At 32.0% G+C, this 23,548-nt stretch overlaps 1 protein-coding gene across 1 annotated transcript; it reads right to left on the bottom strand.

The window, feature by feature from the left end:
- Positions 1-6,646: 6,646 nt before the first annotated feature.
- On the bottom strand, positions 6,647-16,958 carry Ask1 (apoptotic signal-regulating kinase 1). The gene is made up of 22 exons (XM_018537109.1): positions 16,846-16,958; positions 15,851-16,068; positions 15,378-15,572; positions 13,910-14,082; positions 13,631-13,799; positions 13,234-13,533; positions 12,894-13,147; positions 12,621-12,780; positions 12,033-12,386; positions 11,682-11,943; positions 11,458-11,595; positions 11,188-11,354; positions 10,991-11,086; positions 10,773-10,912; positions 10,537-10,692; positions 8,898-9,010; positions 8,524-8,693; positions 8,181-8,445; positions 7,427-7,754; positions 7,076-7,214; positions 6,892-6,968; positions 6,647-6,816 (listed from the first exon to the last, which is right to left on the bottom strand). Exons 1-22 carry the CDS (start codon positions 16,880-16,882, stop codon positions 6,753-6,755), a joined length of 3,975 nt encoding a protein of 1,324 aa, XP_018392611.1. The 5' UTR covers positions 16,883-16,958; the 3' UTR covers positions 6,647-6,752.
- Between the last annotated feature and the right edge of the window lie 6,590 nt (positions 16,959-23,548).

Below are 23,548 nucleotides of genomic sequence, written 5' to 3'. Positions count from 1 at the left end.
GGCTGTAATAACAGCCGCCGGCTGCTGGAGCTTGATAGATAACGCGAGAAAATATTCAGCGATAAAACACGCGTCACTCACACAGCGGGCCGATAAAAGAAAAATAACACTTCTTTTAACATTCTGATCTTCCCTGTGTAGCATTATACGTCTATAGTTAATAGGATGATTTTATCCGATAGATGTTAGAGAACTGATAGCAAATGTGTGATGAAAAGACTTCATTAATTTTAAATAAGTGAAAAGGATGCATATTATCGGGACCGATTGCGAGCAAACGTTGAAAGGTTGCTTCGATAACATTTGCATAATCATATTTCGCCGGATCCTCTTTCGCAGGTCATTTAATTATCTCGATGATTCGCCTCCGGCCGAATTATGCCGGATGAGCGTAAAAAGTGAAATGAAAAAATCAATTCCAAACACAATTGTAATTTATGAGAATGTTTATATACTCGCATAGAAAATCGAAAATCGATCTTTGGTGTTCATTTTTAATTCTTTCCGATGAATAGGCTTTATTCCACGGTTTTTGTTTTATTTCTTAGATTCGTTACGTGCATTCTTAACTCATGAAAACTAAACTGCTAAGTTCTGAGAAAAAATCCATATAATTTTATTCTTCGTCGAAATATTAGATCGTATTCTTTTAACGTCATATAAATTGTTAAGTTATTAATGTAATAATATACAAAACCAAGTCATATTTTTTAAAAATAAAGTTATTTAAAATATATATTTTTAATATAGAAAATAAAAGAGTTATCAAGTAGATAAAATATAAAGGACATACGTATTATTCAAAATAAGTCATATTAGTCAGGAGTCGGTCATATTTAAAATAACTTTATTTTAAATATGTATTTTAAGTAAAAAATGAAAACAGTTATTTAATATTTATTATTATAAAAAATTTCCAAACTTACTTCTTATATAATAATTTAAATAAGATTTTAGAATTTAAAGTACAACCTTTCGCGTTATTTAACATTTGTTGTAAATATGTTTTAAAAAAAAATATGATGCAGCGAGCATTTCTGACCTGTCTGTACGAGCTTCGGTAAGAGAATGACATCAGAGTATTTCAGTCGACGACGTTAATAATGATGACGACGACGACGTTTCTTAAAAATGAAACGTGAAAATTCACAGATTCGGACTTTGCGTCGCGATATCTCCACTCGTAGGGCACGTAGAAAAAAAATGAAAGCACTTTTATCATACAATTTAAGTATTTCCTGTCGATTGAGCGTATGTAGAATTTGATCGGTTCAGCCGTTACTGAGATCTGATCATCTCGACCCCGAAAAATTCTCAGTTTCGCGTAAAGGAGGCACGGCAGTGTCGCACGCTTGGTTTAGCGCCGAGACACTACCGTGTCTCCAGATAGACACTACATGAATGTAAATCCACACCGACATTTTTTGGAGTATACATTGCAAAATAAAGTATATTGAATCCGACGCCGCACATTTTTTAGAGTATACATTGCAAAATAAAGTATTGGAATTTATATTTGTATAAAATGATATTTTATACCTGACTACCTGTATTTGTGATGTGTTTTTAAAAGTGCATAGTGTCGGAAATCATGATGCCACCACGGCGGTTTTATATATTCAATTTTTCAGGCCAAGCTATACATAATTCCGCATCGAGAAAGAGAGCGCAAGATTTCAGTCATACTCTGCGGAGCAAGTAATCAGATCAAAGGGTGTCTCACAATCAGATCTCTCCTGCAGATCTCCACCCCATAAGATCGAACGGGAAGGCGGAAAGTAAGAAAATATAAATCAGCGGGGTGGATTTAATAATTCACCGAGGCGAATATTACGCCCCTTTTCCGAAAGCACAATCGAACCATTTAACCGTGAAACATTGTACATTTTGTACCACCCCCGCCTCCCACCCGGAAAAGGGTGCTCCAGTGTTCGCCATCCCCATGGATACTCGACCATCCGCGATTATCTCGTTACAACGAAAAACTTTCCCTTAAGCGTTCCAATTAAGCTCTACGGTAGATTTAATAATTTTAGAGAGGAGAAAATATAGCGAGAGACACGATGTTTTCTGGAAGAACAAATATATCTTCTCCTTAGCGAAATAAGTATCGCAAAATCGATGTGACGCCAATGTTGCGCTGCGTACAAAAAATACACGGATTTTGTTCTAATTATAATTTTTCCCTCCATAAATATCATTCTTCTAAGTTTGCTTTAGTCAAATAACGATATCGCGACGCCTCGCACGAATGGAGATAGAACCTATCATCAATACGTTCTTCCATAATGCCCTTTTCACCGCAGCCGCCTGTTATGGAATTCCTAATAACGATGGGGCAACGTTAGAAGCGGCTGTAATAACAGCCGCCGGCTGCTGGAGCTTGATAGATAACGCGAGAAAATATTCAGCGATAAAACACGCGTCACTCACACAGCGGGCCGATAAAAGAAAAATAACACTTCTTTTAACATTCTGATCTTCCCTGTGTAGCATTATACGTCTATAGTTAATAGGATGATTTTATCCGATAGATGTTAGAGAACTGATAGCAAATGTGTGATGAAAAGACTTCATTAATTTTAAATAAGTGAAAAGGATGCATATTATCGGGACCGATTGCGAGCAAACGTTGAAAGGTTGCTTCGATAACATTTGCATAATCATATTTCGCCGGATCCTCTTTCGCAGGTCATTTAATTATCTCGATGATTCGCCTCCGGCCGAATTATGCCGGATGAGCGTAAAAAGTGAAATGAAAAAATCAATTCCAAACACAATTGTAATTTATGAGAATGTTTATATACTCGCATAGAAAATCGAAAATCGATCTTTGGTGTGCCGACAAAATACGGTGATGATATCATCCAAGTTACGTCGACGGTTTAAGATGCTAATATTGTGCATCAGAAAAAATAATCTTATATAAAAAAAGTTTCTTAATGATTCGGTTTAATCGGAATACGAAGTCATTAAAAAACGTAGAGATGATTAAGTGAAAAAATGTATCCTTCAAATTAAAGACAGCTCGCAATAATTAAAAATAAACCAAAGATTCACAGCTGTATATAATTCATATAATACCGTAGTCCTTATAATTATAATCCGTATATAATTTTAACATGCCACCAAAAATCACTTTTGAACTGATTTAATGTCTATCGTGAAAATCTAGCTAACGTTTTCCATTCGTCATCGCTCTTGCGAAATTTTGAATATTGCATGACAAGGAGAGGAGACGCTTTTTAGAATACCAAACGAACGGGGGCGTGCGATATTATCTCTCTTTCTCCATACTAGAGAGCGGATAAGCCGGTTTTCCTAGATGCAGGATCGATCTGCATGCAGATGCATCCCTCGCGAGCGACACAAAGGTGGCAGACCAAAGAGTGGTCACCGGTTAACATTCGAGCCACTTTGAATATTTCATATGCGGCCATGACCGTGCGTAGATTGCACGCACGTGAAGTGCAAACACAACAAAGGCGAGGCAATGGCATTTTTTACGCGGAGACACGGTGAGACGTCTTTGTGTGCGTACACCTCCGCATAAATGCCGATAGAGACCTTTTGTCTCGCACGGCCGGGGCTTTGACCAGCGCTTCAACGTTCGTTGGATGTTGGCAAATTGAAAACTTTCGCAATATCGACTACAGCTGCTCGTCGCTTCTTCCTTCTTGGAATAAATCGCGCTCTCTCTTTTCGCGCCACATTCTTTTATAAACAAATGATCATTCATTCGCTTGCTGCAAAGCGGCGCTGATGAGATTATCCTATTGTTAACATTTCATTTTTATATTTATTATAATTGTAATGTATACATGTTACAATTATATCATTTTATTTCTGCATTTAAATTACGTAATTATATGAATTGATCTTTCTGTCCAAGATAATTATGTAAATGATAAAATAAAAGATCTAAATGGAAGTTAGGTAAGCGTTAAAATTAATTATGGAAGAGTGTACTTCAATACGAAGTAATACAAACTGTCTTTTTTATGTGGATTTAAATGTAGAGATCTTAAAAATGTACTTGTTTTATACTTTAATAAAGTGTGTATAACATACAGTAAATAAATGCTGATTTTCGATAATCTAGCGACATCTTGTGCCCGATAATAATTTTTCTGAGTTACGTAATTATACATTTATTTAATTTGTACGTTTCACCTCTGTGCTTTCAATCGTGTGCTAATTACTATTCAATTTTGAAATGTAGTTTTATGTTAAAATTACAAATGTAATTTTATATTATCAAATTGATAATTTAAAATTGCTGCTGCTAACAAATACCTTATAAACCTTTGTTTTTAAGAAATTTGTTGCGAAAAATATCTTTTTTTATTTATTTAATTATATAAAACGTGTTAATCTCTGCGTATAGTTCTGTGTAAGTTATTTTTTATGTTCAACTTAAAAACCTTTTCAATATTTAATCTCCCAACTTACAAATACAAAAATAAGTTGTAATTTAAAAATAGTGATAAAATAATAAGTATTATTTTTTTCAGTTTAGCGTGAAAGGTTAAAGGTGGCGATAACCGCCTATCTCTGACTTTGAAGATTGACTTCTTGAGATATCGATCGACATAACAAAGAAACCTTCGTTCACAAGCTGAGTGAAAAGCGATACCCTTCTGACGAGAGCTGTGAATCTATTTGACTTACTTACAGTCTGTCAAAGGTGTTCCGATCTTTTACAGCTGAAAAGGAGAGAATTTGAAAATCGAACGGTATGTTTTATTACGCTTCAAGTAAGCCCTAACTCAAGTCCCAGTATAATTTCTTTCATTGCCCAAAATAGACGCGTTTTCTAAAATAAATACATTTTACAATTCGAAGACATTTTAAGAAAATTTATTTAAAGATGGCTATAATAAATAATCTACATGTATATTGTATATGTTTATTCCTTTATTACAAATGATCGCACATGCGAACAATAATTATTATTATAAATGTATAATATAATTAATTCTATTTTGTGAGTGAAAACGACAATATAATATATATAATTAACGATACGTTGTGATGCTTGTTTCCAAGTTATTTCTTTTGATTGCGAAATTAATTTTAATTAAATGCTCACAGACATAATTGAGCGAAAAACTATTTTCGTCAGAATATTTGAAAACAAGCATCAAAACGAGAGTTTGTTAAAATCAGAATATCGCTCTACAGTTTTTAATATATTAGTATATATTACACAAAAATATTGCATTAATATTAATTTTGTCAGTCATTAGATCATATATTGCAATATCAGTGTATGTATAATTAAGCTCAATCCACCTTGTACAATATAGCCTTCAAAGCATTAGGCATCGAGTTTTCGAGGAAGTGAGATCTCTCTCGAGAATTTATTAAAATTAGATATCCCTGCGTAACTCGATTATTATATGTTAAAATTTAACTGTACAAAATATATTGTGCATTGCACAGAGCACAGACAATTTTCTCTTTTTACAATTGCATGGAAGAAAAATTGAGATTTTCCGTCATATAAAAATCCATATCTACAAAAGTTGAACAAAGCCTGAAACTAATTGAATTCACGAATCAATATAAAACTCTCATAAAAATTATGAAAAGCATCCTTATTCACATAACAAATATCGACATAAAAGCATTCATTTTTTTATATTAAGAAGATTTATGTTTCGTACAAATAAAATTTTGATTTTTAAAAACATAAAAGGTTTCAACAGCGAATATTTTATATTAGTTCATGTGAATGATATGACTCTCTACACATATTTATTCTATATAATAAATATATTTTCTTGACTGGAACTTTTTAAGCACTATAAGGCACTATAAGGCACCGTAAATAATTGCATCTCTATTCATGAAGACATTGAGAAGATTCGTTAGATGAACTATGTAACTGTCTATTACATTTGTAATAATAAACAATTATTACATAAAAAAATTATTTTTAGAAAATATAGACCGTTTCTAACCAAAATTTTCTAGATTTGTTTATTCAACAATGAATATATCCATCTATATCTTATAAAAATAGGATATAATCAGTTTTATTATCAGCCATTGGAAGTATCTATTATTTCTGTCATAACAGAAGACATCATTAAACTTTAGAATAAAATATATAATATCAAATATATTATTAATGATTCATATTCATAATCTCTTTTTGTTATTTTTTGTTACTATATTTAATCCTTTTAGATTTAGCTATTTAATGTAAAAACGATTCTTTTAAATTTAACCTGGTTTTTAAATGCTAAATTTAAAAATCAAAGCTACAAAATTCCTTATAATAAGAAAATGTAATGTATAAGCATATATTCCATGCACAAATACTGGTTTTTCACATTCTAATATCAACTTTGGCAAAGTAATTAAAATCTGTGAAAAAAACACTAAGACATAATACGTCTTATTAACATAAATCGTTATACACGGATTTGTTATACAATGGCTCTATAAAGAGTAATAGCACATCTACATTAGGAACTACGAAATAAATCAGTAATATCATTATAACATTGTCTCACAGAGAAAACCTTCTTTCTCTTTATGGGAATTTATACCGAACATAACATAACATATGTACGACTGAAATTTAGATTTAAATCATTAGACTTTTCTTTAGATCATTATAGTTATCTTATGGCAACCTAATTAAAGCAGATAATTTATTCTGCTTTAAACTCCAGCTGTTAGTGACATTTTATCACTAAAAATGATTGTAAAATATATAATTGTATTGTAATTTTTACAATTTAATTTTCATTATTCTCCCGATGTTTCAATATGGCTTGCCATATCCTGAGTTCAATCCCTCCCCTAAAATTATATATAAGATGTTTATCTCTTTACACACATATGCTATTATTATTAAATAATAGAAAGCATTTTTACCTCAAGTTTAGCCTACGGAAATCTTCTCGTGTAACATGATGTAAAATATCTTCCAATGTATATTCCTCATATAAAATCTAAGAGTATTAAAAAACCATTCATAAATATTACATGTGAAATAAATAACATGACACTTATTTTTATTTTTATTCTCATTTCTCTCAGATATTCATCAAATACTTACCCTATCGATTGATGTTTCATCTATTTGAAGATTCTGTAACCAATCGACAACGGCTGTATCCGGATGTGAAACCGTACTGTGCGTATCAATAGTTGTTAAGGATTGTTGAGATATATTTCCAAAAATGCAAGAATTATAACTACAAATATTAAAAAAAAAAATACCTTTCTATAGTTAATCAAATTTTTTACAACACGTGAGAAATAGCAATAAATAAAGTAATAATTTGAGCGGATATTGATTCATTTTAATAATTTTACAACAATAAAATAATAATTTTGCAACAAGTAATAGACTATGAATAATAAATAATGATTATGCAACAGTAAATAAAATGATAATTTTTCGTACCCTGATTCCTGTCTCATTGATCTTCTATTAATATTTTCACACAAATGTGTCAATGTATTAACTTGGGCTTTCTGCTCTTCGAGAGCTTGTTGCAATAACGTTTGATATGATTTCTGACTTTCTATCAGTTCTTGAAGTAACTTCATATTTTCCATTTTTAATGCTCCCATTTGATCTCTATATTCTTTCCAATACTTATTATCGACAGAGTCAGCGGTTTTTTGAGATTTCACAGAATTTACCGTTGATACCCCAGACGTTGACCCTTCCTCAGGGCCTTGACCACCAGATTGTACTCGTTCTTGTCCAAGTAAGTTGGCACCCAATTCTAAGTACAAATTGTAACAAAACACATCCCATATAATAAATTGTGTACTACTCTTTGATCACAAATTTGAATACATTAATTTTTTTACTTTCAATAAAAAAAAATTTAACCAGATATGTGTGAACTCAAATAGAATGCGGTAATCCTCTTACTGAACGTGACGTTAATAAGAGATCCCATATTATTAGTGATGACTTTCCCTCGAGATATTTTTAGAGTTGACATGATAACATACTCAATCTCTTCACGTGTATTACACTTAAGATACACATCTGGTTCGTATACTAAATAACGTGTGAGAATGTGGCTAAAATGAAATACTTTTTCTTTCACTCACAGGAGTGAGTTGTTCTCAATAATGTCTGTCAAATATGTGATGATTTATTCTACCGCTCCCATTTTCATTTGAGAGAAAAGAATACTTACCGGGAGATAAGACAGTAATAGCAGCTTGAACAGCATTTCTTACTAAATTGTCCAAAGCAAACATCCAATGTGGCTTTATACTATGCATTCTGAGAACCTCATTTACTGCTGTTTGAAATAAATAAATAGCCAAATGTAAATGATTAATAGCGGTCGAATCAAAATCCAATTCCTCTTTCAGTGTTCGAATAGCGGTTACTATTACATCCTGATTTTGCTCTGCTATATAATCTCTCAAGCCACGCATGAGCAACACTAAGTGACTCTAAAATAATGATAAATAATTACATATATGACGACAGTTATTTGCAACACACAATGTGATACTTCAGTATATAAATACCATTTGCAACACAGTTTGTCCTTCCGCTTGATGTATACCTCTCATCCAAACTTCACAAATTTTTGCCTCATCTTGATTGAGAACCCTTGTTAATGTCATACGTCTTTGACTATCCTTCTTTAACAGATAAAAACCCTCTTGCTCTTCTCCAGATTTTTGTCCTGGTTGTCCTGTTTTGTTCCAATATACTCCATAAATATAAATGAATATCATATCATAATAAATCATGGACTGATGGATAATTTGCAATTTTTCACCTATCCATCTGCCCACGATTACAATATTTATTTATATTGTGATCTGAATACATTTTTTATGTTTTCAAAAATAATTTCCGATATTAATCCTATGAAATGGTACATATAAATATTTACCTCCTAATTCAACTTCTGGTGATAATAAGCCACCAGACGAACTTCTTCTAGTCATTGAGACACCAGCTGTATCAGTTTCACTAGTTTCTATCGATGGAGTATTCCCTATTGTACTAGAAAGATATAAATAAATAATATCACAATTTTTGTAATATTAATAAACTTTTATTAATATTGTATTTCAAAAGATTATTAACGTATATTACATACGACTATAAAAGTGATAATTTTGTATTTTAAACATTTTAATATTCTGGTATTATTCAGTTATTTAATAATTTATACAAATAAAAATTCGATTAGTCTTGTATCATGTAACATAGAGGAACATAATATAAAAAGATTATTACAAATAATATATCAAAAGAGAGAAAAAGATACATAATCTCTATATATTTAATATGATATACGTATATAATAAAATGTACATAAATACTCAAATTACCTATTTTGAGGATATTATTGTTTAAAGGTAGTTATAGAAAAAGCTGTGTGGAAAAAGCTTTATATAGGATAAGTCAAATGTTAAAAAGCTGTTTTATACAAATTATGTTCTACTATATATAAATTGTATTCACATAAACTATATTAATCCTTTAGCAAAGCTGTTATATGTTAACACGTATTTATGTTAATACTTAAGATAAATCCCAAAACTGTTATGGTAAAATGTAATTATATTATTTTCTTTTCGAATAACACTTTAGAATATCTAATAATAATGTTTCATCTAATATGTAATAATATATTACTTACACAAAACATAAAGAAAATTTGAAATGAATACACCTTACACAAAGTTGGATTATATCGAAACGTTATATATTGCTGTTATATAAACGCATAAACATTTAATAGCAAAAAGTAATAACTGCATAACTACAAATATTTTTTATACAAGACGTAAGCAGTTTGAAGACACTGATTAAACATTTTGCACATTTAATATACATGATAAATAATCATATAAAAAATCCCTACATAATTTATGTTTATTAATAAGTAAATAACAAAACAAAATATTCCTTTAGTTATATACTTTACTTGCGTATAAACAATTTACGAAGTTAGAACCATACCTGTTAAAAGAGAGGGTTGTAGTAGGCATACTGATGGGGGACAATAGGTGAGCTGGACTGCGTTCCCTCAATGGGCTAGACTTCGTTAACCCTCCACTAAATTTAACCACATTTTGTAATTACAATTTTTGCCACGTGCATTCACATAAAAGAATATTATATCCTTGTATTATATTCTTTATATGTAGAATGCAATTTCGATAAAATATTTTTAATATATTCATTAAAGAATATGTGGATATTAAAAATTTGGAAACAAAGTAAAAATACACGTAATTTTCACGTTACAATATACAACATAACAATATACAATTTTAATTTGTTATTCCTTCATAATATTATACGAAAATAATCAAGTTTCGTGAATGACATTTCCTAACGTTTCAGTGTTGATCTAACAATTACCACCAAGCGACATAAAAGATGAAATTAGCAACAAAAATTACTTGATACAAATAAAATAAATCAATAAAAGTACAACAAAGGCAAAATGTCACGGATTGAAAAAATGCTTGCACATAATACATTATATATAACAAAAATAAAAAATTTTATTATACCTATCATCGGATTGAGACATCTGTATAGGTGTGGCAGAGACAATATGATTATTATTTGTTTTATCGCATTTTCCCAAACGTTCCGCTCTATCTGCAGGAACTGATATGCTTCTACTGAAATCTGGTGGCGCGACTAATCTGTTGCTCTTCTTTTTTCTATAATAAATAAGCATTTTACTGTACGATTGTAAAAAAAAAAATTATAAAACTCTACAGTGCTATGCTTATTTATATACTCATTAAGAAATGGATCCTCCAATAACTCTGCCGCGGTTGCTCTTATATCAGGATTTGGCTCAAAACAACGTAATATAAAACTTTTTGCTCTTTCAGATAACTCTGACGGAATCTCAGGATGTATTTTGTAATATCCCACCTACAAACAAACATATATACATCAGACTTTAGATAAGTAAATATGTAAAATGTTATTAATGTAATATTCTCAATTTACTTTAAAAACAGCTGCTTGTGGAGAACCTAGCTCAATGAACGGAGGTTTGCCGGTGGCCATCTCAACTATCGTGCAACCTAAAGACCAAATGTCCGCCTAGAGAAACATTTGAATAACTGTTATTGCGACATACATGATACAAACATGTCTTTATCCTATATTCTCAAAACAAAACATTTAATCAAATATAAACTTACAGGCGCACCATAACCACGTTGACCCTTGTCAATAACTTCTGGTGCCATGTACTGTAATGTCCCAGTAAACGTTTCTGTGCTCGGGCATAAGCCAGCCAAACGTTTGGACATACCGAAATCAGAAATTTTTACTACTCCACTGTATGTATTTACCAATACATTATCACCTAAATCATATGTTTAACTTTATTTGTGTGAAAATAACTATAAAGATAAAAATACTATTTCCTTTAACAAATAAACGTAAAATGTACTTTACAAACTATGTACCTTTTATATCTCTATGAACTATTTTTTGATCATGGAGATATTTAAGACCTTCCAACATCTGTTTAGTATAATATGAGATAGTTGATTCGTTTTCTTTCAAAGGACCCCATTTCGATCTTAGCAACGCTGATAAACTTCCTAAAATTTTATAACAATTATGAATGTTTACACATTTTGGTCACAAATTTCTTGATGTGTTACGTTATGTCTTTCTCCCTCCCTACCTCCAGGAACTTGCTCCATAAAGATTTTAAAATATCCATCCTCGCTTACAGAACCCAAATATTGAACAATATTTCTGTGCCTCAATTGACTATGTAATTTAATTTCTTCATGAAGAGGCTGTACATCGCCCAAATTTCGTTCACGAATTTCTTTTGCCGCAATCCTGACTTGCGTATTTAAATCACGCGCTGCATACACTACGCCGTATGTACCTTTACCGAGAATTATACGCTTATTTTGATCATCCAATTCATACTCGAACTGAAAAAACACAGATTAAAAAATTAAAAATTATTTTTAAAATTGTATGTACATATACTACTATAAGTGATATTAAAATTGATAGAAACCTTCATACGATCATCAGTCATGTAAGTATCCAAATCTGTAACCATGCCTTCTTGATCTCTAGTCATTTCTAAGATCAAGTCGTAAAATCTTTGCCTACATTGTACTGATGGTAGATACATTTGAAAATCATCCGAATTTTGATGAACGTACAGAAAAAGACATCTTTCATCCCTTTTGTACAGGCTTACGCTACGTATCATGTTTGCAGTAAACAACCAATCGTGAACTTGTTTGCAACTGTTCTTCATATTATCCAGACATAAATTCCATATTTGTATAGACTTCTCCTCCGCACCGAGATTCACGTTTACATAACTCGGCATTAAAATTTTTGTTGGTTCCAACACTAAAATCTAAATCAAAATATTGTTATATATTAAGCGTTTTTACTGGAAAGATTATTAAAGTGGGAAGTTGATTTTTAAGAGTGAATCCATAAATCTGCGCTAAAAGCAGTTTTATATTATTCTTACTTTGACCCAAAATGTACAGAAGTAAGCTGGATTGGTAACACATAACTATATAAGCCATAATCTCCCGAATTGGAAACTGGATCCTCAGTAGAACGATTCCATTTATCAACTTACTGGAAACCGTATACTATCGCCAACCTCCGGCTTTGTAGCTTCGACAAAGTAGTCCATCCAGAAACTAAATATTTGTTCCTCCGGTGCAATTTCAGCTTCCTCATTTTTTTTACGGAACCTATCTATCAGTGATATGTTGCCAATTGTCGATTTCAGATACCTACAAATTAAAATAATTAATTAAAATAAGTACTGAAATATGTACTTTACTCTGCATTCTAAACATACTATGTTTCGTGAAATAAATCCAAACTTTATTTCTCGTATGCTTACCAATTCGGTGGCTTCAATTTAAACATACATTCAGCTGCTTGCAAAGCTTTCGAATAATCTTCCGCTAATACACTAATTTCAAAGAACGTTGCTACATCCCAATAATCTTTTAAGCTCGGTAAACTGCCTTTCTTGCCAATTAAGTTATTTAATACCATTCCTATGTGCTGTAACTCCTCACTTTTAGAGAACTCATTTCCGGCTATGACCAATAAAGTAGCAAGATTTATACCAGCATATTCGTTAGGCTGAACCTATAAATATAATAATAACAAAACATATATATATATTAACCGAGATGGTCTCAATAATAGAGAAACAATATATACGGATACAGTACCTCAAAACCTTTTCTGTACCAGTGAATCGCATTCTTTAAACTCTCCTGATCTGTGTGTCTGCTTTCCACAAATATGTCTTTATATATTCTTCCACATAAACACAACATATCAGGAACATGATTTTCCTTTTTTTCCAGTGCTTTCTCGATAACCTTTAATGCTCTTTCTCGATCGCCCTCTTTGTTTCGTCGATTTAGAGCAAACGCGTACAAATATCTTATAGCTGGAGTATTTATATAATTCTTATGAGTTGGTATAGTTCTCAAATCGTCAACCAGTTGTACCATTGCATCGTAATCCTAATAATATTAAAGCAAGTGTAAATGTAAATATCTAGATTTTTATATAACAGTACAATTTTTATTGGAAAGTAATATTAATTTATCATTATTTTACCTGTATTTCCCGGAATGAAATGAGAACGTTTAAAACGACCTCTCCTGATAGAACATTTGGATCATCTAAACGTTTGCGCATGTTATTCAGAGCTCTGGAAAGTTCTTCTCCGGAATATGTCTCACGCGCCTTACGTAGATCTGCCAGAAATTTCTCTTTCATATGTGCTCTGGTTTTAATAAAAATTTTGTACATTAAAACATTTTAAAAATGTTTTTTGCATTTTATAGGGTAATGATTAAAAATTTCTGCTTGTAAAAAATGTTCATATTTGCTTACTTGGATTGTATTTCTACATCCTGAAACAATTTCTTGAGTTTCAGAGTGAGATGCTGTTTGGGATCTATTGTTTCTTCGCCTGTAATTCTGCTGGTAGCTGGATTAGTAGCTACACATGATCCACACGATTCCACAACGCGATACGAAACAAATGTGTAACTGCCACAGGATAACTGTACAAAAGACATATTTCTGTGTAAATTAATTTCAAAAAATAATGCATACTGTAATTAAAAAGAATAGTTTTAGATAAACGCTATCAGAAAAATATAATAACTGATTTTAAAAAATTACACGAACAAATCATTTTCCGTGACATACTTTATGTACTCCATTATCAACAATCTATGTTTAATTAATAAACTGGATTTAATTTTAATTTCTCATAATCTGTTATTTCATGATTATTTATTATATTTTTTTATATACATTAACTTTAACACATGCACTTTAAATTTCTTCTCGAGTTCTCTTACAAATCTTTATAAATTATTCAATACATAATAATTTCAAATAAAATTAATAATGGGTGCAACAGGTACAATATATATAGAAATGAAACGTACGTATAACAAATCAGTAATAAATCGTAGGGAACGATCGTGCACATTTGCGCAATCGTTTATACTGAGTACTATATTGAGTAACTGCTATATTGAGGGTATGAGCTCACGTTTTTCTACTCCTTATTAAGCAGAATTACATATTTGGTGCTTGCCCAACAGGCAGAGACATCATTTCATCTGATGGTACCGATAATGTTTAACCCGCGGCAGTCCGACGTCGAGTACCGTTCCGCGCACAACACGTTCTAATTACCAACCACAGTAAAAATAACACGTCTTTTCTCAAAGTTCTCGAAACAACGAGTCTTGCAGAAAATTACATCAGCAAATAGAAAATAATTACGTTAATAACTAAGTGATTATTAAAAATTCAGAAAAAAAAACTTTCGAAGTGCCTACAACAAGATTAAACTACTCGTGAGAATGCATAATAGCAAGTGAAATCAATACATCGTAAAAGCTAATATTTTTTTACTATTTCCACTTTCTTTAATTTTCTTGTGTGTGTAAAATTAAATACTATATAATTTTCGGAAACAGTTATTAAAATAAAATTATTTACGTATTATAAATCATTCTTTTCACATGAAAGAAAACTACTAGATGCATATCTTCTCAAGGATGAAGGAATACTGGAACCTGTTTAGTATGCTGTGCCTACAGTGCATACAGTGTAGGTTTCATGCGCCCCGAGCAATCTATTTATGTGAGAGCATTAATTGAGATCACAGCTATAAAGTGCATCCTTAGTCTAACAAACCATCAAGGTCACTCGTGTCTTACAACTACCACTACTATTACTATTATATATAGTGTTTTGCAATGAGTGTACGAGACTTATTCACACTTATATTCTAAAAGCAATGAAAAACATACATGTGCTATACAAAGCATATACATACCTTGAGTCTAATTGTAGCTTCTGTGTCTATGTCATTATATAGCAAAATGTTTTCCTTCATTCCAAAACTTTCCCTAACACCGAGATGATAAAACAGCGAAGATTGTTGCAATTGTATACTTAAATCCACAACTGCCACATCAGCGTTATAAAATGTGTCCAGCACATTAGTTTCGCCAAAATCAAGCTTCTCAAACTACAAAAGATGAAAAATCAAATAGAGATCAAAGACTACTTTACTTTTATAACTCTTGTATCTTTAGTTATTTTTAGCTTTAAGTATATAAAAAATATTCTTAAGATTATCTAGCATTTGACTTTTAATATACAAAAAAGCTTGTTTGAAACTGATAAGATTGATGTGTTGCAACAGTTTGTTTTTTTTTTTACTTCTATCTTTATTTAGTCTCGTTGAAAATGCATATTTTGCTATCCTGTTGTTATTTAAACAGTCGATTCATTCAAAAACTATACCTGTATATGATGTATATTGGCATTGACCAAATTACAGGCCTGTCTAACTTCGTCTAGCGCTTTCTTTCGTTGCACAAGATGTTCCGATTGTTGCAAATCCAAGACGCAGGCCACGTCCATTCTGGGTCTTCCTGGTACTGTTGTGTGTCCAGATATGTCACTCTGTGTTCCCACGCTATCCGTACTGGTCCCTTCCATTATGCTCGATTGCGAGGCAGCTGCACAAAATCATTCTCATATACCAAAAATATTTACACAGCTACTATATTGAGAAACAGTATTATGCATGGGTGTGATATAACAATATATATGTATAGAACTGTTCTTTCTCAAAGAATGTTCTGAGTTGTATATTAGGATATTGGTGCAATAAGAAATTGAAGTGAAATGACTGGTGTTTATAGTTGATTTTTACATTTTTAAGGAAGACTGTTTTAAATATAATCTTAAGATGTTATAAACTAATTTACAGCCAGAATTTATAGTGGGTTCTTATATTTAAGATCGTCTTGAGTATAATCTTAAGATGTCATAAACCAATCACAGGCTGGTATTTATAGGTCAGAATTCATAATCAGTCCTTATATTCAAGACCATCTTAAGTTCAGTTTTGAGGTCTCACAAACCAATCAAAAAGCTGCATCTTAAGACATTATTTAAGATGGTTTTGAAATATGAATCGACTATGAATACCATAGCCAATTTTTATCTTAAAGACTATTTTAAGATATCATGAACTAATCAGAGAATATTCCTAATCAAATCTTATGTTTAGAACTTATACTTAGAATCATCTTAAGTATAGTTTTAAGATGTTATAAACCTATCACAAAAATTGTATTAGCATCTTAAGACATTACCTAAGACAGTCTTAAAATAAAAATATACTTATGAACACCAGCCTGTATTTGTTCCACTCTAACTTATTGTATCAGAGTACTTCAATTCAGCACTTTCCTAAAAAAATAACAGACTTATAGAAACGTATGATTTACCAGCCATATCAATCATGTCACCACAAACAGAAGGCATGTTGTTTCGTACTCCACTTGATACGTGACTGACGTTCCTCTCGTACTCCTCTCTCGTAGAACACCCCAAAGACTGAGTGGCTTATTAGCGTGTACCTGTTCACGAAACAGAATGTCAAATGCTACGTTCTAACTGACATGTCACCAAACGCTCGCCAGTCGCTTCACCTGCACGTATATAAAAACAAGTGCGTAATGTCATTTCCTCGCGAGACACCAATCTCTCACATCGAAGATCAGCTCGGGATTGAACTTGGGATAAACGTCACTTTTCGAAGAATGCATTGCTCTCACGACAGGGCCACCGCGGGGAAGTGAAGCTGCGAAGTGCTCCAGCGAGGATACGCAGCAAGCATCCCGTGCATCCACTGGCAGCGATAAATATACTTGTTCTGGCGCTCTTTCTCCGTGGAACTCGATCAGAACCCGGGACGATTAATCGGCGCGACGTAACGAACGGCTACAACAAAAGATACTCGTCACACGCATCGTAAGAACCGTAACATCCACTTCCGGAGCACGTACCCGAGGGTCCGAAGTCGAAGAGGTGCTCGCGTAGCCGAGCTCTCCGCTCCGCGAAGAAGCGTTTCGTGCCGCTTCACAGATGGCAGCGAGATCAGAGCCGCTCCGCCGGTATAAAAATAGATGTTCTCAAGATAGCGCGAATCATTCCGGCCGCACGAAACTCGACGTTATAGATTATAGAAAGCGAGCCTGAACAATAAATCATTCGGATACCAGGGAAGCGGATGCGTATAGCGTTGCTTCACCTTGACGAGAATATTAATCTTGCTATGTAATATAGGTCTAAATTTAGAACGTGCTTTTATTAATAAATGCGCGCTTTTATTTTTGATATATTCTACAGTAGAACAGTATATTGTACTTTATGTATGATAATCATACGTCCTTTATTTTAAGTATATAGCTGTCTTTTATAGATTTATTTGTTTCTTTGACATTTATTTTTGCATTTCAACAGTGTTATATTTTTACGGAAAAATTTTTCAATTCCATGTGCATATAAATACAATTTTTGTTTTATTTATATTTCTTAATTTTTTTAATTAAATTTATTCAAATTAGAGTTTTATTTTTTAATTATACTGTGCAATAAAATTTTATTATAATGCACAGATTCTTGACAGTCACAAAACCTGCAGTTTGAAAACATGTAGGAACAAAGCTCTAAAATTTTCAAATTTGTTTTTAATTTTCTTTAAACAAACATAGCCGTAATTATATCTAACTTAAACTATATGTAAATACTCGCTCTAAATACAACTTTAATATTTGTGTAATTTAATTAATTATGCATTCTGATAAAGTATAATATTAAAATTATAAAGTATAATGTCCTAAAATTATATCTCGCACGTGTAAAAGATCAAATTCTTAGTATTCCATCGAGGTCGTCGTCGATCATTTTATTAGCGCAATCATCCGGGTCAATCGAAAGTCCTTGGCATGTGCGTTTGCAGGCGCAATCATCCGGGTTAATCGAAAGTCCTTGGCATGTGCGTTTGCAGGCACAATCTAGAGACGTTCAAAATGCTGCAAGCAACAAATTATTATAAACAGTCATCAGCTCAATTACTAAGGAATCGTTTAGTACACTTTTGAAGAAGAAATATATATTTTTAATCTGTCATTTTTCACGTTGAAATACACTATTTGCATTATTAAATTCTAGCTGCCGTCGAATATATGTATGGTATATAGCCAAAAATCAAGAGAGAGAGAGAGAGAGAGAGAGAGAGAGAGAGACATTTTTATTTAATTTGTAATATTATAAAAACCGTGGTGGTGATTTGCAAATTAAATTGTAAATTTATTGGCAATTATTGTATGACAGATTGAATTTGCGTAGCCAAAAGGAATCCCGCGATTGATGAGCATTCATCTCCCTCCTTGATTAATACTTTGATTAGCAGTAATAATTTCAAACATTAGCCTTGGAAGTCCTAAAATCAAGAAATGCACAACTGATGGTTTACGGCTGTTTGACAATTAACGATAAAAGTCTCGTGTAGGAATAGAGTGGACTAAACCGACGAAAGTCCTTTAATTACTATTTTATTATACTTTTTGCATTAGTTAACGGATGCTAAAAATGCAAGACGACTGTTCTACTCGCAATCAGTTTAGTTCATTCCGCGCCTATGCGAGAGTTTTATCATCAATTGTCAAACATTTTGTGTATACAAATTAAGTATGTAAGGCTAGACACATTCCAAGCAGAACAAAAAGTCACGATGAGATCAAAATGGCATCAAAATGATTCCGATGATTATTAAAAATCACTTTCGTTCGATCACGATTCATTCACTCATTTATGACTATATATAACCTTATATAGGAGGGTGCATTTCACTTAACATTCGCATGCCAACGCTCGCATTATTTCATCTTTATTTAACCTTTGAAAACAACAAGGTTGAAGTTTATGCTTGCGAGCATTACGAACGTCAAGTGGAACACCCTCACGGAAAGTCATTTATTGTTCAAATGTGATCAGGTAATCATATAGTATAATAATAAAACCTATATAGCTCATTTATCACAGATTCTCATGCGGAACCCGACCAAAAGTATCGATTTCGTCTTCCGGTTTCTTTGTACAACCCACGACTTTACGTGATAAATGACTTTCCGGGTCCTGGGTGTTACCAAGGCAACCACTGCAGCACTATGGCAACCGCACAGTCACGAAGTCGACCCTCCACCGCCCATTAGGACGTTATGAACGCCGAGATAGTCGACGCGATGGCTGCGCGAAAGAAAGGAGGATAATGCACGCGAGTTTGTGGGTCATTCGCATTCGGTCGAGTCGGGTGCTACAGCACGGAGCAGCGTGGAAACGTACCAATGAACTCCACACGAATAGGTTGTCAGAAACATGAAAGAGTCGTACGTCTCTGTCTCTGTAATCATTCCAACTGTCCCCTGCGCGTGTAATGTTCGACAGTGTATTCGAATTCGTTTGCTGCGCGAGTCCTGCGTTAAGTAGACAGCTACTCATTATAATAATACAGCTTGTTCGAACCATCTCTATCAATTCGTTCGAGACCCTCGGCGTGGACTTCTACGTCACAAGAGTACAGAAACTTCGAGGAAATCAAAGAGAAGAAAGTAATGAATTGTTTTCAGAATTCAGAACAATTGCAATATTGGTATCAAGAACTCCCTCTTCTTCCCCGAACGGCCACGTGATGACGGTGTGCAATCAATCGCGGTTCGAGAACCTCTCTTGGGGTTTCCGGGGTCTGGTCTAATGACCCTTCCGCTCCTCCATTTACGACGCGGTTCCGAGGAAGAAGAGAGAAGGCGGATGGACGGAACAGGTTGACCGCGCGGATCCGCAGCTGAGAGACGCCACGGCGTTGTTCGTACGCGCGCCGGCTTGCGAGTGCGAGTGCGTGGAAGGATAGTGGGGCGCAGTGATGCGCGGAGCGGCCACTCCGCAGCGCTCCCCTTTTAAGAGGAGCGCATAAGAAAGCGAGAGGCGAGCCGACGAAGGTCGAAGTCGCGTCCGGACCACCTGGCGCGGAGTCTGCTCCTCGGCGTGATATTATCCTATGTTAGGGGGTCCCCGAGAACTGGCCTGTCGTCTGTCGGTCGATATTGACGATATTGCTTACAGCAAGGATAATCGGTTACTAGAACAAGTTACTATACGGCTAATCTAAGCTTCGAGATCTTTTTTCTAATGTTCCATGCGTGTCCGAAATTAAAGATTGATATCAGATTCCATAAAAAAAAATAATTTCTGAACACAAAAAATATGAGACGTTTTCTAATATGTATACGCAAGCTATGTCCAATATGTTATCGCGTAATATTGTTTTTGTGCAATATTGACATGTCTAGCAATCTTCTTTTGTAATCCCGATATTTTATGTTCGGAATAAAGAGCGCTGAAAGTTGATTTGTATTTTAATATGATCAAGTTGATGACAAATACATCAGACTGTGAATTATGTTATTAGAATCTTTTAACATAAAAAGAAGTCAGAAAATATTGATTTTTCGAAATAATTACGATGTTATTATTCCTGTCGATAAGACAGATAAATCTGAAATAAATAAGTGGAATATTATTTATAAATTTTTGTCTCTTTTTAATTTATTACAGATTTCTAAATATCATACTTCTCATGAAAAAAATGTCACTTTATTAATAAAAATACACTGATTTTATACATAAATTATTTTGTCCAATAATATATGTATATATTTAAGAATAAATTATATATCTAACAAACATTAAATTAACATATTTTATCAATACAGTGTCCTTAAAATATTATTTTTATAAATATAATGAATTAGTGCTTCATAAGATTAGATTATAATGTCACATGTCTAATACAAAATATAATAGATAAATATAAAACTAGAAAATAAATATATATAGGTATAAATACTCTTTAATTCATATAAAACTCTGCTTGACTTCGTTTATAAGAATTACTTCTCGAACGAACTGACTCGTCAATGTATAAAACCAATTTTTTCACTTATTCGAACTGATTTAAGTCATTAGAGTACAGTGTATACTTTATCTCCTTCTGTTAACAGAATTTGTCCACCATTTATATTACTATTATTTGTTGCGCTGAAATTTCAATAACCCATAATTTTATATTAAAGTAATTAATAAAATAAATATATATATATAATTAGTATTATTAAAAACGTATTCGAATCAAAAGCCTTATTTAGCTAAATATTATATGGAAACTATCTCTTTTCTAAGTTTTTATCTATAATAAATAGACTAAAGTAAGAAATCGAATTTAAAATTTGAACAAGATTCCTCTTTGTATCCAAAAATCTTTGCCCAATTATTCAAATATTTAGGAATTTTAATTAGAAAAATATAAATGATAAATTTAAAGAATGTAATAAAAAAATATTTATAAAATTTACCTCCATTTCTTTTCCTCGTTGTTTCCAATTTTTGAATATAGAACGGTTTGATGAAAACTTGTATCTATTATGTCTTCTTTAATTATTAATTGTTTTATTCTATTCGTTTTATTTTCTTCAGTATTCTCATCGGGCGTAGAATATGCATTTACCTGATGAAATCTATAATCAAATGTTTTCTTAAGAGTTTTAGTTTCCAAAGTACGTTACATTAATAATTTATTTAAAAAATATTTATGATAAATATCTGATCTTTTACATATTTATTGTATGTAAAAGTTATATAAATAAGGACTCAATGAAAAAAAAACAATAATATTATATTTATAAAATATACCTCTTTTTATCTTCATTTTCTTGAATTTTTGAATGTGGAACGATTTGATAAATACTTGCATCTGCTATATTTTCTGTAGTTTCAAATTGTCTTATCGCTTTATGCGTTTTATTTTCTTTAGTACTTTCAGTAATCTTTGAATGTGCATTTATTTTATGGTATTTAATCAAGTGCTTTTTGAAGTTTGATGTAATTTTCACATTTAACGTATAACTGCGATTACAAATATTACATTTTACACTGTCATATGCGTTCATCTTGATATATTGCCATATCCAGTCATTTTCTGTTTTCTTTTTATTAGTATAATTTTGTGAATGCACATTTCTCAAATGTTTATTGATACTTGCTAAATTAACAGTTACATTACACAGCTTGCATTGTACCTTATATTTGCTTAAATGTTCGTAATATGGGTTCGAGTCGTGTTTAATAACTTTCTTTGTTGTGTATGTGTGTGCGTTTACTAAATTTGCTATCTTTGAATATTTTAGTTCCAAGTGGTGCTTTAAATTGTATACGCTGCTAGATATAGTAGTACCACAAACATTGCATTTCCCACATCCTTCAAATTTGCTAAAATATTGCCATATCGAGTTATATGATCTCGTTTTATATGATCTATCGATATGTTTATGATTTTCTGAATGAAATATTAAAGTATACCACTGATTTGCGCAAATTTGTTTTTTACAAATCTTGCATTCTGCCTTAGAATTCGTTAATAAAGTATAATTATGTTACACTAAAAAGTTATATAAGCTACTACTCTGTGTTGCCATGTTATGTCCTCTCAACGTCACAAACTCTGTGTTACTAAATACGGTACAAGAAATACTTGATAAAGAAATGTCGAGAAACGTACCCAAGGAAGGCCGAAAACAGATGCATAGTGCTTTACTAAAACGTAAATATTGATATTATATAGAGTTTAAATCTTTGCTTGGCAGCCAGATTGTATCACTCTATTTATAATTATCCAGTCATTATAAAGTGAAACTCAGAGAAATATCTATATTACTTACTGTGAATATAATAAATATTCGTACAAAGGAGATATCTTTAAAGAAAATATGGTTTTTAAAGGTAAAGAAAAATAAGTAATTCATCAAGAAATGAAATAAACCGCATGCTTCTTATTTTTATTTGAAAAGATGTATAGTAATTAAATTATATTATATATATATATATATATACTTAAAAAAATAAGAGAAAAATTGTATTAATTATGAATGTACAAATTCAAACAATCGAAAAATTTAGCTTCTATTGTATAATCAGAAAAACGCAAAGTCTTATTTTATTAAAAACAGAACGTACTCATGATATAAAATTGCTAGTTAATGTTGTTTCTTTATAACAAATAAAGCTTTTTTAAATCATATATATATATATATA

Source organism: Cyphomyrmex costatus, unplaced genomic scaffold (assembly GCF_001594065.2).
Source record: "Cyphomyrmex costatus isolate MS0001 unplaced genomic scaffold, Ccosl1.0 scaffold164, whole genome shotgun sequence".
In the NCBI taxonomy this organism is placed as follows: domain Eukaryota; kingdom Metazoa; phylum Arthropoda; class Insecta; order Hymenoptera; family Formicidae; genus Cyphomyrmex; species Cyphomyrmex costatus.
Note: the sequence above shows the minus strand (reverse complement) of the source record. Positions and strands in the feature narration are given on the sequence as shown.